Source organism: Copadichromis virginalis, linkage group LG19 (assembly GCF_057382275.1).
Source record: "Copadichromis virginalis isolate Kocher_CV1m ecotype Utaka linkage group LG19, C_Virginalis_male_GT1.1, whole genome shotgun sequence".
NCBI classification, from domain to species: Eukaryota; Metazoa; Chordata; class Actinopteri; order Cichliformes; family Cichlidae; genus Copadichromis; species Copadichromis virginalis.
Window position 1 is genome coordinate 17,173,806 of NC_140636.1, and position 18,851 is coordinate 17,192,656.

General features: G+C 39.3%; 1 protein-coding gene across 2 annotated transcripts; it reads left to right on the plus strand.

Moving 5' to 3' along the window:
• Window positions 1–4,315: 4,315 nt before the first annotated feature.
• Window positions 4,316–14,258, plus strand: LOC146685871 (calpain-1 catalytic subunit-like). 2 transcript variants are annotated; one of them, XM_085441652.1, is made up of 23 exons: window positions 4,316–4,333; window positions 4,420–4,471; window positions 5,730–5,983; window positions 6,544–6,613; window positions 6,698–6,816; window positions 6,994–7,127; window positions 7,216–7,390; window positions 8,007–8,081; window positions 8,884–8,969; window positions 9,089–9,163; window positions 9,348–9,508; window positions 9,620–9,777; window positions 10,122–10,133; window positions 10,337–10,545; window positions 10,660–10,705; window positions 10,784–10,852; window positions 10,982–11,039; window positions 11,492–11,553; window positions 11,759–11,827; window positions 11,929–12,007; window positions 13,090–13,206; window positions 13,378–13,430; window positions 13,553–14,258. In XM_085441652.1, exons 3-23 carry the CDS (start codon window positions 5,747–5,749, stop codon window positions 13,577–13,579), a joined length of 2,091 nt encoding a protein of 696 aa, XP_085297778.1. In that variant the 5' UTR covers window positions 4,316–4,333; window positions 4,420–4,471; window positions 5,730–5,746; the 3' UTR covers window positions 13,580–14,258. The 2 variants fall into 2 exon arrangements, with proteins under 2 accessions (XP_085297778.1, XP_085297779.1); XM_085441653.1 differs by lacking the exons at window positions 13,378–13,430; window positions 13,553–14,258 and having other exon boundaries at window positions 11,915–12,007; window positions 13,090–13,150.
• Window positions 14,259–18,851: the final 4,593 nt, after the last annotated feature.

Consider the following 18,851-nt stretch of genomic DNA (forward strand, 5'->3'; position numbering starts at 1 on the left):
GTTTTTGCTCACTGACAGGCTCACACTCTGATAAAAAGCTTTAGTTTATAATTGCAGTTATCCTCCTAATTGCAATATTCTAATGGCAATTTAGGCCTTAACATTGACACTGGCTTACAATAATGCAAGTGTTAACTTCACCTATACACCTAGAAATACTGTATATAAGTAATCTATAATGGGGAAATTATGGCCAGTGAGGGGAATCCTTCAACATCCAGAACAGATGAGACATTCAAGTGCATCTTTGCTGATTTCACCACTGATGTATAGGCGTAACATGTCGACGTTTTGTCACGTCCCGCGGCGTTCCTGAGGAACGCGAAAGGAGACCTTCGGCGTTCTTATGGTACGCGGTGGGTTATGGCTGGAATCCAGTGCAATGACGCTCCCGCGGTAATAGACGTTCCAGCCCTGTATTCCAGCCCTAAACCTAACCTTATCCCTAGCCCTAACCATAACCTTATTCCAGACCGTAACCAGGACTTTAATGATGTTAAATAGCGTGTTTCTAAGCGATTTGAAGAAAAAGAGCGAACATGTGTAGGTTCAGTCCAGACGGTTCTCATATTTCCTCTTTTTCCGAGGTCGTCATTTAGGAACGTGGTGGGTAGCCGAAAACGTAATATGGTGACGATTTGTCACCTAGCGTAAAATGTTACGCTTTGGGAGTGAGAACGTGTTGGTATAACGGTGGTGAAAAGGATGCATGGGAGAGGTTTGCCTCTAAACAGGTTTTTATGGTGTGAAAGTAACCTAACCATGTACTCTTCTGGTTATCTTGTAGTTGCAGGTTGTGTGGTTTGTTCATCACATTTGTTTTTGTTTTTTTGTTTGTTTTTTTCTTAACAAATGAAAAAAATAAATCACAGGCAGGCCGCAAGCCAGTGCGTGCAGTGGGGAGTGTTGGAGAACAGAGCTGTGGCCTGTAAAGAGTGCTCAGTAGGAGTCGGGCTGAGAGAGGAACAAATAAGCTTTATTATTGGAAAACAAAGAAGAAAAAAGTAGAAAACTGGTTAGTCTAAGAACTGTCTTAGAATTATTACCACAACTCATCAGTGGGCTTTTTTGCAAGAAGACTGTTTCCTTAAAATAAACTAGATTGTTTGAGCTGATGACATTCAGGAGCGCTGGCTTTGTTAGAGAGTATGTATCTTACCGAGACAGGGCAATAACAACAACTTCTGCCCTTTTGAGAGTCCCTTGTATATTGGGTTTCTCCCTAAAGACTTTATGCACATCAAATTCTATAACTGGTTTGTTAAGCAGTGGAAGTGAAAACAAGCATGTGATCATAATTCATTTAACTTTCAGTTCCAAGGAAAGTCATGTTTAAAAGGCCTTGGGGGGGAAATAATCACAGTCACATAAAGCCAGTTTTTATTTTCAGTGATGCAGAACACTTTTTATTTTACGTTTATTTTATTTGTTTTGGGTGTTTTTTGTTTTTTTAGGGTCTCACGTGTTTCTAGTTAATAGATATAGAGAAATATTTTACAACAAAAAAATGTTTTTATTAAGATTCAAGTTTATCATAACAAATGCATCATTACATCCATGATCAAAAGAAAGTACTCCAGAACACCCCGGAGTTATAGATGCCAGTGGTAGTGAAGATGAGGCTAGGATGTGGCTCTGAGTGACTCCAGTGAGGTGGAGATGGGAAAGAGGTGGGTTCCACAAGGGAATGTCTGAAGGGGAGATTGATGGAAGAGCACTGACATTTAAACCATGCAGAGTGGAGGCTGACTGGCTCCAAGAAGGCAGGCATGACGCTGATTGGACTCAGATGTCTGTGCAGGTTCTGCTTAGGTTTGCAAAGTCGCATCTGATCAAACCACAAGACTTCAGTAACAATGTCCTTTGTTGAGAAGAGACCAAAGTGTAGATGTTTGGCCACAGTGGTGATTATTTTGGCTTGTTTTGCCACTATAACACCTGGAAACTAGAGTCAAGCTTTTTTCACTGCTGCTCCATTTTGGCTTACGTATGTAATATCTTTCATGCTTTTCTTTGTCTTATTATAATAGGAGGAACTGAGGAGCCTGAGGAATTTCCAATATTTATTGCACAGTTTTATCTGGCTGCCTATGCATGCCTCCTCCTGTTATTCAAAGCAGCCTTTAATTTAATGTTGAAAAACTTCAACTTCTGCAAAATGGAACGGGAAAGTTTTAAAAAGAAGCACATGCCCACATGCTCGTCTCAAGTGAGATTTCAAAGAAGCTCCATAAGTCAGCCTCTCCTATAATATACAGACTTGGGCAAAATTGTTGGTACCCTTCGGTCAATGAAAGAAAAACTCACAATGGTCACAGAAATAACTTTAATCTTACAAAACCAATAATAAATCTTAACCAATGAAAGTCAGACATTGCTTTTCAACCATGCTTTGACTGAATTAAAAATGAATGCATGAAACAGGCCTGGACAAAAATGATGGTACCCCTAGAAAAGAAAGAAAATAATGTGGCCAAAGGGACATGTTAATCCAGAGTCTCTCTTTTGAAATCCTTTATCTTATCTTAAGCCAACCTCCCTGGACGTGGCTGCAGGAGGAAATTGATGACAGATCAAAGATGCAGGGGACTCAAACGCAGGACTCCTGAATCAACTGAACACAAGGATTTATTTACAGAGTTCACCAGGTGTATATACAGAGAGTGCCGGGCAGTGCTATATACAACAATGTGAGGGACGGGACTCCAGGGAAATCCAAGGGGGGGAATCACTCGCTCTCCAACTCTCCACATACATGACTGCAGTTCCTTTCTTCACACTTGACACACAGATTCACATGGGAAAGGTTATCCAGGGGGTCTGTAGATGAGGAAACAGGAATGAGTACGATATTCACAAAAGACACTTGACTTATCTTGAGCTGTAGCTTGACTCTCACTGACGTGTGGTAGACAACAATCCAGCGAAGACCAGCAGTCACCTCCTGGCTGAAATGCCATTCACCTTGATGGGCATCAGGTGTGTTCTTTTCCGTGGGCCGAGGGCCGAGGGCGTGAACCCACAATGAGTTCTGCCCCAGCGACAGAGAGGAGGTGAGAGAGAGCGCAAGAGAGAGAAAAGAAAAAAAAAAGGCCGACCAGCGCCTTGCCGATCCCCCAGGCCGTGACAGGTGCTGCTTTGCTGCATCTGGCACAGGTTGTCTTGAATCTGTGCGGGGTACAATGAAATCTCAAGACTATCAAGGGATTCTAGAGAAAAATGTGCTGGTCAGTATCAGAAAGCTTGGTCTCAGTCGCAGATCATGGGTCTTACAACAGGACAATGACACAAAACACAGCTAAAAACACCCAAGAATGGCTAAGAGGAAAACATAAGACTATTTTAAAGTGGCCTTCTATGAACCCTGACCTCAATCCTATTGAGCATCTTTGGAAGGAGCTGAAACATGCAGTCTGGAAAAGGCGCCCTTCAAACCGGAAACAACTGGATCAGTTTGCTCATGAGGAGTGGACCAAAATACCTGCTGAGAGGTGACAGTTACAGGAATCGTTTGATTGCAGTGTTTGCCTCAAAAGGTTGTGCAACAAAATATTAAGTTGTGGGTACCATCATTTTTGTCCAGGCCTGTTTCATGCATTTATTTTTTAAATAATTCAGTTGAAGCTTGGTTGAAAAGCAATGTCTGACTTTCATTGGTTAAGATTTATAGAACTTTTATTTATTATTACTTTTGTCAGATTAAAGTTATTGCTGTGACCATTGTGAGTTTTTCTTTCATTGACCGAAGGGTAGCAACATTTTTGTCCACGTCTGTAAATATTTAAATATATCATATAGTAAATCTTTGTTAAACAAGTAACATCAGGATCTTTACTGCACATGTACATCAGCAAAAATATCTTGGCGTGCAGTTTAATTGGTGAAGTCAGTTATTTTGTTAGTGAATTTTTTTTCTTGTTCTACAGTAGTCAAACACTTTAGAGGCAAAAAGATTTAACTGTCAGCCATAAAATCTTTGTGTAGTTACAAGTTCTAACATGCACAAATGCTCGAAGAAACCAAAAATAAAGTGGATGCCAACTACCATGGCAGCCCTGTAAGTTTAAACAAACTTACTCAAGGTTGTTCAAACATCTAAAATATAATGTTTATTTAGCAGACAACATACAACAACAGAGTTACATATTTGCGCTGAAGTCAAGCAAACCTTTGGGTTATTTTAAATAAAAACCAGGAAGCTGTATACAGGGCATCACACCTGTACATTAAGAATTAACATGACTTGTGTGTAAACACCTATAAAACTAACCCTGCAGGTTCCAGAGTAATTCCAAGGAAAGTGGTGGAGTTTGAGTGAAATTTGCATAGTAAGGTAAGGAGGAGCCACAACCTGTCCTGTCTGATTTAGGGGATTGTGGGCATTATATAAGACTGAAGCCTGTCCACTCTTACCTGCAGACCTGCTCCATATCTACTAAACAACACGCTTCCTCTTTCGTGACTCGTTCAGGTAAGATGTTTGTTTAACAATTTTAGGACTACTGACTAAAATCAGTTATTATAGTTTTTCTTTTTCTGTTTATTTTTAGTGTTAGGTTTTGTTTTGTTTTTATTAGTTTCATAGTCTCATTAAATATTATTACTATATGGGCATTTCATTGATATTTTATTGTAAATTGCAGTTCTTTTTCTTTTAAAAGAGAAAAAAAACCCAAGCAATGTTTTTAATATTTATATATTATTTCACCTATTTTTTTTCTCACCTAGATTTAGTTAGGCGACCCACCTTTATCATTATGGGTCACCTATACCTATTAGAACAGGTGCTGCACTTGTGCTGTTGCAGACTGTTACCTTGCAAAAAACGGCTCATAAAACTGAGTTAAATCTTAGGTAATTTCCTCTAAATGTCTACCACTTTAATCTCAGTATGTATATTGTTTTTAGTTAATTCTATTAATATTATTAGTAGTAGCAGCTATAGTCAATATAAACATTAAGCATGAGCTGAGCTGCTTCCTAAAAAGCAAATGGGCATACAGTGCTTAACAAATTTATTAGACCATCTATCATAACAAGAATGAAAATGTGTTTTTAGAAATTACTTAGAATTATATTGTTATCTATTAGGCAAATTAAAATAAAATTACAGTTGTATGAAATATGAAAATTAATGGATAACAACAGCTTTAAAAATACTATTTTGATTAAAGAGGCTACACATACAGTTGGTTACAGAAACATAAAACATGATTTTGGTATTTACTAATACTGTTAATTGAGAGCAGCTGTGGTATAAACATTACACTGGGTGGTGGTCTAATGAATTTGTAATTTGTATGTACTTGTTTTGTGCAGACAGAGATTTTCATACATAAAGAAGCATGCCTACAAATAACCTTTTCTGAAGTACTGAATTTAAACACAAGCAAAGAAGAATAAAATTGTCTTATATGACAATTAAATATATGAAATGACAGAGTATGTCATGTTTTTTTGGCATTGACTTTTTACATCAATTCTTACATCAACCAAGCTTTATTTTTAATATCTAAAGTTACGTTACCAAAAAAATATTTAATGTAATTTACTGGTTGTAATCTAGAGGTGGAGTAGACTGATAATCACCCTAGAGGTTTGAGGAGCGTACTGATCATTTTAAGAAGAATTTAATTTTACTGTTAGGATTTGAGCTGACATTGTTTCTTTGTAGCATATCATTTATTATACTAATCTATCAAATTTACATGCCAACTTCTTGAAAACAGACACAAACACTGCAGCAATGCCTCTTCCTGGTGCATGCCTGAACATTATGGAGGCTCGTCACAAGCAGAAGGGATATGGGAGCATCTCCAACCCTGAAAGGTTCTGTAACCAAGACTTCAAGAACCTGAAGCAGTACTGTCTAATCAAAGGAGTAAGGTACCTCGATGACATGTTCCCCCCTGATGCAAAGTCTATTGGCCAGGGGATACTGAAGCCCTCCGACCTGGCCCACGTGAAGTGGCTAAGACCTGCGGTGAGTATTTAAAGATATTTAAATTGCACATTAGATGCTCTATCACATCTAAATGTTTAATCAGCCGGGGACTGATTCCCCCTTTTTCACTGCAAGTGATTCAGTTTAAATTTTCTGCTAATGACATTTTTCTGCAGTCAGATTGTAAAAGTGTTTGAATGAGCTGTTCTTCAATTCACACAGTCCCAGTACACAGCTAACAATAATGCTTAACATTTCAAAAATAAAAGTGGTTGCCCTAGACTGCTAGACATGAGCTAATAATTCATTTTAGAATTTTAGAAAACAAAATACAATATCTTTTCCACCTTTGCCCCACTGCATTTGAGATTGTGAAAATGTAGCTCTTCTTATGAACCAAGAAGTGAGATTTTCACTGTAACAGTGCCCTCTAGTGGATGTGACAATAATTAAATTAATCCTGATATTTAAGCCTGTGAAGTAGAGTTTCATATTTCAAACTTGGCCCCAAACCTCTTAAATTTGGGAATGGTCGGATACATTAAGTGGAAATGAGTGAAGCAATCCTTATATTTGAAAACTGACTCCCTGTTTTACAGCAAATTGCTCCTGATGCTGAATTTGTGGTTGATGGCGTCTCCAGATTTGACTTTGGTCAAGGTGTACTTGGTAGGGTCATTTCTTCACTCCTAATATTTACACTCTTGTATCTGCCTACAGTCCTGATTGTTCTTTTTTGTTGTTGTTAACCAGGAAACTGCTGGTTTCTTGCATCAATCGGCGCACTGACTTTCCAGAATCACATTTTTGAACAAGTTGTTCCGCTCGACCAAAAAATCAAAGAGAACTACTGTGGCATTTTTCACTTCAGGGTAAACATCATTAAACTATCAGTATAGAGAAGTAATTATTATCTTTAACTGTTTTTTTCCCCCACTAAACGAAAATTTAAAAGCTGTTTATTTCACAGAGTTTGGATTATTTTGTCTCTAATGATCAAATTTCATGAAACACAACAAGCTCACAAAACAATTGTATCTTTACTTTAGTTCTGGAGATTCGGGCGGTGGGTGGACATCGTCATTGATGACAAGTTGCCGACGATCAATGGCAGACTAATCTTTGTTCACTCCAAAGATCCAAATGAGTTCTGGCCTGCTCTGCTGGAGAAAGCTTATGCCAAGTATGCAAAGAAACATATGATTTATCCGATATACAGTGAACAAGTTACATGTGGGGGATCTGTGAAAAATATTATCTACCTCTGTCAGGGTTTGTGGTTCCTACACCGACATGACTTCTGGAACTCCTTCAGAGGCTATGATGGATTTCACCGGTGGCGTCCACATGTGCGTCCAGCTGTCGGACGCCAGTTCAGACGTGTGGGGGCTGATATGCAGAGCTGGCAAATCCAACACATTGATGGGCTGTGGTACACCTCAAGGGGTAAGCACAAAAAAACAGAACTCAGAAACAGCCCGAGGTTATTCAGGGAGATTATTCTCCAACTACAAAAAAGGGCTTAGAGGACTTTGATTAGTGTTAGTATAGATTAGAGATGCTGTAAAACTGTTTTGACATTTTAACAAACATTTTATGCATTTTGAGGTGAGTTATAACAAAGTCTGTGTTTTCCACTCAGACTGCACTTCATCATCTACCAATAAAACTGGTATCATATTGCCTAAAAACTATAAAACTAAATCAATGATGTAATGATGAAGTTATATTTATGGCATAATCAACCAATATTGCACAAATACAACCCAAGTTAGCATGCACTTTGGGACTGCTTAAGTGGGAATGCAAATCCTGGAACAAGAAGACTGTTTTGACTTAGTAGACTCTGAAAGTTCAAAATCTATTTTAAGTTTTTTGTGAAGCGGTTGGTTGACTGCCAGAAACATCTTTTATGAAGACAAAGTGTCCCAAAATGTTGAAATTTGCTTTAAGTCAACATAACCAAACTTTGCAGTCACTTTTTTCTAATGATATTATTGTATCAGAAGTCTTTATTTTCATTTTTTATGCTTTTACAATGACCAATGTTCCTTGATTGTAGGAAACATCTGCTAACACAGTTTTGCCAAATGGACTGGTCCAAGGGCACGCCTACACTGTGACAGGGGTTAAAGAGGTAAAGAATTATACTTACACAGTAATCACAGTTAGTATTGGAAGTGAATCTACAGTAATAATACTTCCCTGGTAAGATTACAGCAATAAAAAGAATGCTATCACATAGTATCACAGTATGCAGTGTAGGAAGAATTACAGCAAAAACAAGCGCATGACATATTAGACAAAATGTTTAGGGGAGATTTAAAAACCTTTAAGCATACATTTAAATACAACAATAATATGTCCCAGAAGGTTGATTCTGTTCATCTGGACGTAGCGTTTTGTGGGAGAAACGTTTCGTCACTCATCCAAGTGACTTATTCAGTCTCAGCTGACTGCAGGTTTTCCCAACCTTATAAACAGTACATTTGCACAATGACTGAAAATAGAACCACTGAATGAACAATGGGCTCTGAGATCAGTTCCTTGATCATTAATATGCAAATTCTCATGACCATTGACTAACAACTACTGATCAAAGACCACTGATCAGTGGCAATGAGTACCATCCACAGAGAGTTGGGGAATGGCTGCAATCACGTAAATGGCCTCCTTGACTCCCCCTCAAACCAGTGTTTCCAGCTGATTGTTCGTTCAGTGATGCTCGTTTCAGTCATTGTGCAATGTACTGTTTATAAGGTTGGGGAAACCTGCAGTCAGCTGAAACTGAAGACGTCACTTGGATGAGTGACGAAACGTTTCTTGCATTGAAAACGTTACGTCCAGATGAACAGAATCAACCTTTTGTGATTTACTTACCTGGATGATTGAGCATGCATCGAACCAATAACTGTGATTTTTCTGGTGCCTGCGGCCAGCTTATTAGCCAAGGAAAACTTGTGAAGCTGATCCGTTTGTGGAACCCCTGGGGCAAAGGAGAGTGGGTAGGAGACTGGAGTGATCGGTAAGCAGTAATCAGCTTTGGTATATTTAATTAGAGAATAATTTTCTTCAAAATATGCAACTCTGGATAAAAATTACCAACATAATGTGTCATCTCTTACCTAAAATACTGTCTTTAAGGTCCCCCATGTGGGACATTGTGAGTTCTCAAGACCGCCAAATGTGCCTTTCAGTGGCTGATGATGGAGAGTTTTGGTAAGCAAATTTCGTCAAAAGAAAACTACAACCTCTGGCGGAATTATATTAATACCACCAGAAGTTGTAGTTTTCTCTTTTTTTGCTTTATTTACTCTGTACTATGTTATAAGCTTAGAGTTTTATACTTTGACATCACATCTAAATAAATTAGGAATGAGAATCTACCTGATTTTATTAACAGGATGGCATTTGAAGATTTCTGTAAGTTCTACACAGATCTTGACATCTGTGGCCTGAAACCAGACTTCATAGATGGAAAATCCTCTGCTCAGTGGAAGACCTCTGTGTACGAGGGTCGGTGGGTTGCTGGAACTACTGCTGGAGGCTGCATAAATAACAGAGGTAATTATATAGCATATACTGGAATATAAGTGTTTAAATGTTCAGCAGAACATAATTTTTTAATCTTCAATTCATGTAAATAAAACATATTTTTCCCTCTATGTCCTCCAGACACTTTCTGGACAAATCCACAGTATCGAATTAAGGTCGTAGGTGAAAACTCAGAGACCAATGGGGAGAAAAACATCCTAGTGTCTCTCATGCAAAAGCCTGACAAGAGGAACAGACGCCTGGTGCAGAACCTCCACATTGGTTTTGCTGTATATTTGGTAAATATTTCTCTTTGTCATATCATTCATACATGCATAACTATGGTGAAAACAAATACCATGTTGAAGTTGACATTTTCAGAGCATGAAAATGTATTTAACTATTGTCAGAACTTGTATCGTAATGTGGAAACAACAATAATAATGTGGTGTTGAAATGCAGAAAATGACAGATCAAAAATTTACTACAACATACAAAAAACCATTTTGTTAGCAAGCCAAGCTTTAATATGCTGTCCAAGCATTCATACAGTGGCTGTGCACATGTTGAAATAACTAACTAACGACTAACTGAATTATTGTTTATTCCCAACATGAACAAAATTCATCTGACGTCCTTCAAGGTGTCCGAAGACGTAAGAAACTAATTTAATCTATTTCATGTTTATAATACACATATGGTGATGTGAAAAGGAAAGTACACTGTCTTTCACTATTAAGGTTCTGTGTATCTGTATGCGCTGATACATAAAACCTTCAAGTTGACATGTCTGTACGCACTTCAGAAACTTCTTCAAATGAAATTGGGGAGCTGAAATATCACTTTGAATAATTTCAGTACAAAACGCAAAGTGGGAAGTTTCCAGCAATGTTCTTCAACACCCATCTGCCTGTTGCTCGGAGTGATAAATACATGAATGCCCGTGAGGTGATAGAGTTCCTTATGCTGAAGCCTGGTGAATACCTGATTGTGCCATCCACCTTCAAACCCAACGAGACAGCCTCCTTCATCCTCACCATCCACTCAAGAGAAGAGACTTGTTGCTAGTATGCTCACTGTCGATGTCTGATGATATGACATAAAAAAATTTAAAACAAAATTTGCATTTGACACATTACAGTTGATTTCTATGAAAGTAATGCATATTGGTCTCCCCACAGTGAGAATTCAAATTCAAATGAGCAAAGATATGAGCCAGTTGAAAAGGTTTGTAACAAATCATTTAATTGTGTCCGTGTTATTTTGCTGTTCATGTGTTATTAATGTGAACTGTTGACTCGTCAGGTCACAAAAGTAAAAAACCATCAGGATGAAGAAAACAAGAAAACATTCTTCCGTCAATACTCTGACAAGGTAATTAAAAAAGATCTTTTTGCTAATAATATTAGCCGCATTACTGCAATATTACAAGTTTATATAGCATTATGTGTCTAACGTCTGTGTAATGTATCATGTAGTAAACCAAATCAATTAATGTTTCAGTATGAAGAAGTGGATGCTGAGCAGCTCCAGAGGCTTCTAAATGAAAACATCCTGAAAGGTTTGGCCTTTAAAAAGTCTGTCAAGCTCAATTTAAATTTACTGGGCCACCTACACATGGCTGTTTGGCCATGGGAACCCATTCCATGAAGCTCCTTGTGCACAGTTTTTGTGCTGATGTTATTGCCAGAGGAGGTTTGGAGCCCTGTAAATACTTTTGTTCATATAGCGTAGTTTCCAGGTCTGACCCGTCCAATTTATAAATCAGTATTATTTCCTGTAAGCCTTCATCGGACTCTGGCAAACTCTGGTTTATGAGAATATGACTCTAACTTATTAATACAAAATTAACTGTGGTCCACATTAGTGTAAACATCAGTAATACAGCAGGGTGTGCAAGACCCTCAGTTTCTTAGTCGCCATGGCTACTTCGACATGCAGTCTATGACTCTGAATACTGTGGATGACAATTGTGCTACACTGTCTTTGCTAATTCAACTCTGTTTTATTTAGGAGAAATGAAATCTGGAGGGTTCAGCCTTGATGCCTGTCGCAGCATGGTGGCTCTAATGGATGTATCCTGTTATAATACATGTGATACTGGAAAAAGCAGATTAAGAAACTTTGTAGTTTGCCTTTTTGAGCTGTTGAAAAGTAACTATTGCAGAAGTCTATATGTAAGCAAACCTGAGTGCTTCTCTGTTGATATAACCAGCATTACTCATCTGAAAGACCAGACTAAGATTTGTCCCTTTGCTACCTTAATGTGGGTTTTAAAAGACATCGATCACAGGCAAACTAAACAGTGAGGAATTTGTCCGTCTGTGGAACAAGGTCACCAAGTACAAGGTAAAGGGAAAAAAACAGCCTTAAAACATATATCAATACATCTGCTATAGATGTGAAGATTTTCCCTGATCAGTTTCATGGTTTCAGTCTTCTCTTATCAGGAGACTTTCTTCCTCACCGACGTTTCAAAAACAGGAACGCTGTCACTGAGTGAGCTGAGGAATGCATTTGTAGCTTCAGGTATATGTTTATAGTTATATGTGTGTATATATATGTACATGTGTGTATATGTATGTATATATACATATATGTGTGTGTATTAGTATATATTAGTGCTGTCAGCGTTAATCTCGTTAAAATAATGCTAGCGCCATAACCCAGAGCTTCCCAAAGTGTGTGGCCCACCCCCTAGGGTGGGGCGCAGAGCCATTGCAGGGGGTATGAAAAGAAAAAAAAAAAAAAGGACACTTGGACACTGCTAGCATAATGGACAGGTTTTTGACGGGTGTCCACACAAACGCAAAGCAGGAGATGAAGCATCGCCAAATATGTTTCCAAACCAACTTAATTCTAAGCCAAAGACTAGAAAATACGATGAAGCATATCGTGTGTGTATGTAAGCGTGTAAAACCTGAAGATGGAGACAAAATACTGTTTATCTGCCATTCTGCAATTCATCTCATGTAAACAATAACATGCGCACAGCGTGACGTGAAAAAAGGCACATACCTTTGACGTTGCCTGACGAACTGTCTATCCCTCGTCCACACGGAGGGATGGACAAGGAGTCTAAAAAAGGAGTTTTAAAAAAATCTCCATTTTCGGTGATTCCAAACGCCGTTTACGTGCTGACGAAAGGCCCAAACGCATAGAAACAGCTGCGTTTTCAAAAATACCCGTGTAGGTGTGGACGTAGCGTAAAAGATTTAGTAGTGTATTTTATCACTACCTGTAATTTATTGCAGATTACTTGTATTTGTTTAATTGTTTACTAAATGTTTGAGATGTGAAATAAACTGTTGGTGTTTGAAAACAAAATATGGGCGTGTGTGGCTGGAGGATGTGTTTGTGCATGCGGGGGGCGAACATTTTTCTTGTAAAACAAAGGGGGCCCCAGCAAAAAAAGTTCGGGAACCACTGCCATAACTACATTAACGCGGCAAATCTTCATTAGCAAGATAGCGCGGATTGACCCGTGCGTGCAGCTGGACGGCGCGTTAACATCATTTTAACGAGATTAACGCTGACAGCACTAGTATATGTATGTATGTACATATATCTCAGCAAACTCCTCCTGAAGTCTGACTGTGTGTGTTCTTCAGGAATGAAGGTTTCAGATGACATGCTCAGTCTGATGGCTCTGCGCTATGGCGCCTCCTCTGGACACATGGCACTGGAGTGCTTCATCAGTCTCATGATTCGCTTGGACTGCATGAAGAGTAAGTGAAGCCGAGAAGAAATAACAACAGTAGATGTGTAGATAGCTGAAAATAAATCTCATGCAGTGAGAATGAAAAGTTTTTTCAGTGGAAAACATCTTTCTCGCTTCTAAGATTTGATTAAGGTTTATGATTTGTACAGTTTAAACTCAAAGTTGTGTTCTTCAACAGAAATCTTCAAACAGTTGTCTGATGGAAAATCCATTCATCTCAAGGAGTCAGAGGTAATAAAGTCACTTTAGTGCTGACAGAGCAAACGAATAAATAAATATAAATATTTATACAAAGAAAACGCATCAGTTTAAGTGATACTTAAATGTTAATAAATAATCTGTCTTATTTTCAGTGGATGTACGTTTCCATGTACACTTAAGCCAGCTGAAAGACAGATGCACGTTTCATCTGGAAAACACAAGAAGATATTTCAAAAACTTGTTTTCTGTGAATTAGCTATAACACTTTATTACTTTGAAACAACTAAACACAATAATGTGAAACTATAACAAACACTAACATTTAAAGCTGTAAACCTTATGCCTCTCTGCATATTATGTCAAAGACTGAATAACTGCATTTTTTTGTGACTAGTACTGCAAACTTGTCAATCTGTGTTTTATAATAGAAACATAATACAGATGTTCGTGAATGACATGGGACTATTGTATCAGTCAAAAATGAATGAAGTGGATGGGAAATTAAACTGATAAGATAACTACAAAAACTCGGAAAATGGAAATTCAAAGGAAGAAAATGTCAAATTTAACTAGTACCTTTGTTTTTATATGTAATTTTCTATATCAGCTGCTTTTTAAAATTCCTTTTATATTGGGGAAAGGAAGTACCAAACTTCAGTGGGTCAGTTTCAATAGTGAGAGGTTGCGTTCTCCTCCTTTCAATGAAGCATTGCCTTTGTGATCTTCAGCAATTTTCTTTTTTCCAGCAGCTGGGATTTTTTTTAATCTTATCATTTGTTTTGTGGGTTTTGATATATTTAGCTGCATAATTGCCTGTTAAAGTTACATTTTCTTAATAAAATCATGTGTTATTTTGTAGATTTGCCGTCTTTGATTTTTCTTTGAGAGATCTTCTTTTACCCAGACACTTTTATAGATACTTCCCTTTATTACATTGAATGCTTTAGACATACTAAAAAACGTCTAAAGCATTTAGACATTTGCTTACATAAGGATGTCTATAAATGCAGGTGACACCGAGGCACCCTAGGCAGTAGGTCAATGATCAATTTTTATTAACGTATCACCAGACCTGTGGCCATATGTTCTGAGCACTAGGGTGAAGGGTCGGGCTGAGCTGTCAACTGATCAGTTGTGAGTTGGATTAGGTGGTGGAAGATGATGCTGGACAGACCTAGCAGTATAGTGAGGGTGTGCTGGGAATGCTTAGCAAAGGTCCTGGTCCGCGAGATCTTCAACTCACACCACCGGCAGAGCTGCAACAGCATTCCAAGGGAGATTGGGGGACACTGAGTCCAAATGGACCGTGTTCAGCGCCTCCATTGCTAAAGCCGCTGCGGCTGCAAGGTGATTGGTGCCTGTTGTGGTGGTAACCCCCGAACCAAATGGAGGAAACCCGAGGTGAAGGGAGCCACCAGACTGAAGGAGAAGTCCTATTGGGCTTGGTTAGCCCGTGGGACTTTGGAAGCAGCCAGTAGGTGCCAACAGGCCAAGCAGAATATGGCTTGGGCAGTGCCTGAAGCAAAAATTCGGGTATGAGAGGAGTTTGGAAAGGCCATTGAAAAAGACTTTCAAACTGATGGAAAACTGTTGAGCGACTTGGGAGGGGAAAGCGATACTCTACCTGCACTGTGTATAGTGCAGGCGGAACGTAGCTGACTTCAACTGAGAACATTGTTGGGTGGTGGAAGGAATACTTCGAGGACCTCCTTAATATCAATGGCACATCTTCTGCTGAGGAAGCAGAGTGTTGGGAAGAGGAGGACAACTCGTTTATATTTGAGGGTGAGGTCACTGAGGCAGTAAAACAACTCCTTGGTTGCAGGGCCCCTGGGGTGGATGAGGATCGCCCTGAGTTGCTAAGGGCTTTGGGTGTTGTAGGGCAGTCTTGGTTGACACACCTCCAAATGTTCCATGGAGATCGGGGGCGGTACATCTGGACTGCTAGACCAGAGTGGTGGTTCACATCTTTAAGAACGGGGACCGGAGGGTGTATTCCAACTATAGGGGGATCACACTCCTCAGCCTCCCTGGGAAAGTCTATGCCAGTGTTGGAAAGAAGAGTCCGTTTGTTAGTCGAATCTTAAATACAGGAGGAACAAAGCGATTTTCGTCCTGGTCGTGAAGAACTTGCAACTTAGAAATGTATTTATTGTCATTGTACAGTGTAACACTGGACCAGCTCTTTAGCCTCTCAAGGATACTTGGGGGTGCATGGGAGTTTGTCCAACTAGTCCACATGTGTTTTGTGGACTTGGAAAAGACATTCGACTGTGTGGGAGGTGCTTTGGTAGTATTGATTGTCTTGCCCATTGCTACAGGCTATTCAATCCTTATACAACCATTGCAAGAGCTTGGTGCCCATAGCGGTCATCTGGTTCTGTTGGCTTTATGGGGTGGTTTCCAGCTCGCACTGGAAAGGTTCACAGCTGAGTTTAAAGTGGTGGAAATGAGAATCAGCACCTCCAAATCTGAGGCCATGGTCCTGAGCTGGAAAAGGGTGGAGTGCCCACTCCGGGTCATGGATGAGTTCCTGCCCCAAGTAGAGGAGTTCAAGTATCTTGTTCCCAAGTGATGGGAGAAAGGAATGGGAGATCAACAGATGTATTGGTGCTGCGGCTACAGTGATGCAGACACTATTCTGGTCCGTCGTGGTGAAGAGAGAGCGGAGCATAAAAGCAAAGCTCTCGATCTACCGATTGATTACTACCTTCACCTATGGTCACGAGATGTTGTGACCGAACGAACGAGATTGCAGATACAAGCGGCGGAAATGGCTCCCTCTGAAGGGTGGCTGGCCTCTCCCTTCGCGATAAGGTGAGGAGTTCGGCCACCCAGGAGGGGCTCAAAGTAGAGCCGCTGCTCCTCCACATCGAAAGGAGTCAGTTGAGGCTGTGAGGGCATCTCATAAGGATGCCTCCTGGGTGAGGTGTTCCAGGCATGTCCCACTGGGAGGAGGCCCCAGGGCAGACACAGGGCACACTGGAGAGTTTATATCTCTTGGCTGGTCTGGGAACGTATTGGTGTTCCCCTGGACAAGCTGGAGGAGATGGCTAGAGAGAGGGAGGTCTGAGCTTCTCTGCTGATGCTGCTGCCCCCGTGACCTGGCCCCAGATAAGCAGAAGAAGATTGATGGAAAGATGACTAACATTGCTTTAGGTTAAATATTGCTACTTTTAATTGGATACCAAATTAGGGAAAGTTCTTCTATGTCTTATTTATATTAACTAAGTTGAGCTTTTTTCATCATTCTGAGCCAGGAAAATATGCTTTCTACCAAATATGCATATTTTGATCCTATCTGAATTTGCTACTAAACAACTGTGATAAATCATCACCAGTGAGAAGAAAGCTAAACCACAAGTGCATCTTTAAAGACACATAAGGAACGATCAGGATGATTGAGGTTTCCATTTAAAATTTCTCCCTTTTATACATAACTGATGTTCTGTTATGAATTTTATTCGTTTAGAACAAATTCAAATAAATGTCCATTTTCCAACATTCTTTACATTTCTAAAGAATTTAGCACATTTCATGTTCATTATATACAGAAGTCAAACAGTTTAATCACGTCTATTGAAGTATAATAGTCAAACCTCTCATGGATAAGTTTACCTTAAAGTTCTTATCACCATTCTGACACCAATATGCATCATTTTTAAAGTAAAGTTTCTACTTTGTGATAAAACTCAATAGAAATAGGAGACATAGTAAACTCAACAGTGTCAAGTGTGCCAGTGAGAAGTTACCTTGTCAGAGTGTTTATTGAAAAAGTCTCTTATGTTCATCTTCCTGTGGACTTTTGACTTTGACCTAAATAAAAAGGTATTCACATTATCACTTAGCAAATAACACAACAGCAATGAGACATGATTTATTGTTGAATACCCACATTCTCATCAAGCTCATGTTTGTGATGCATATTTCTTCTTCACAGAAAAACATTTCCGTGTTTGCACATGTATCATGAAGATTGTTCCAATTTAGCATTGCCATATTTTGTCCTTCAGCCCTGCTAGTATGCACTTATGAGTGTGCATACTAGCAGTTGGTCTCTGCTTTTGGGTGGATGGTCAGGATAGAGGCCACTGGGATTGAAGGTAGATGGCACAATCAAGTGTCAGATTCAAGAAATAAAGGTGTCATGACATATCCATGTTAGACAGTGAAGAGCAATGTTTACCTCAAATATGAAAAACCCAATGTGGAGGTTTTGCACCAGGTGACTGTTCCTTTTTTCAGGCTTTTGAATGAGTGACACCATTATGTTTTTATCGCCATCTTTGTCTGAGCCACTGCAAAATTTGAAACGACACTGTGGTTTGGTCCAGAAACTGTCTTTCCTGGGAAAATTAAAAAGTGTTTACTGCAGCCGCCTCTCTATGGCGTGACGCAACCCTTCCCCAGGGTTCTTCCACCACAGATCACACAGGTTGTAAATTTTATCCATTATCTCCCTCCTGAGCGTCTCCTCAGAGTCCGCTGGGTCCATGTGTGGCTGGATCATTCTGTCACGGTCTGTGGTGGCAGACCATGGGTATGTGGCGAAGTAAGACCCAAAATGCAGGACTCTTTAATGCAAGCAGTGTTTACTCAGTTGTATATAGTATTTGTATTTGTATTCTATTTTTATCTTATTGTATATTTATTTTATTTTATTCTGCTGTATATAGTATTTTATTTTATTCTATTCTGTACAGTTGTGTACTGTATTTATTCTTATTGTATTCTAATTTTTGCCTCATAACTTTTGCACTGTCCACTTCCTGCTGTGACAAAACAAATTTCCCACGTGTGGGACTAATAAAGGTTATCTTATCTTATCTTATCTTATCTTATCTTATCTTAAGCTTTTATTACAGTCACTTTATAAATGCCTCTATAAAAGGATTAAGGTCCTTTCAGTTGCTTTGGCAGATGTTTAAACCGCTGTCTCTGGGTAAATTCTGACGAAATTATACCACAGCAGGATATAGTTATATAACTTTATAGGTGTTTAGTGAAAGGAATGAAAATAAGTCCTCATGTATGAGTGAGTATAGGGCAGCAGAAGTATCAGGGACATTAAGCCAATGCTGGTGGTTCTGTGTGGTGTAGTTCTACTTACCCTGGGAGGTGTACCACAGCCCATCAGTGTGTTTGATTTGCCAGTTCTGCAGATCAGCCTCCACAGGCTTGGACTCGGTTGTGACAGCTCGATGTTAATGTGGACGCCGCCGGTGAAGTCCATCATAGCCTCTGAAGGAGTTCCAGCAATCATGTCAGAGTAGGAGCCACAAACCCTGACAAAATAATAGTTTGTTTGTTTTTTTTACAGATATTTAGAGAAATCACACCTTCAACTCTCATTATGTCTAAGATTAAGACTGCATACTTGGCATAGGCTTTCTCCAGGAGAGCAGGCCAGAACTCATTTTGGTTTTTGGAATGAAAAAGATTAGTCTGCCA

Excerpts from the sequence above, each read along its gene's own strand:
- LOC146685871 (XM_085441652.1), top strand. The coding sequence starts at position 5,747 with ATGCCTCTTCCTGGTGCATGCCTGAACATTATGGAGGCTCGTCACAAG. Across the intron at positions 6,614-6,697 it reads CTTTGGTCAAGGTGTACTTG|GAAACTGCTGGTTTCTTGCA; the intron begins GTAGGGTCATTT and ends GTTGTTAACCAG. Across the intron at positions 11,828-11,928 it reads ACAAGGTCACCAAGTACAAG|GAGACTTTCTTCCTCACCGA; the intron begins GTAAAGGGAAAA and ends TTCTCTTATCAG.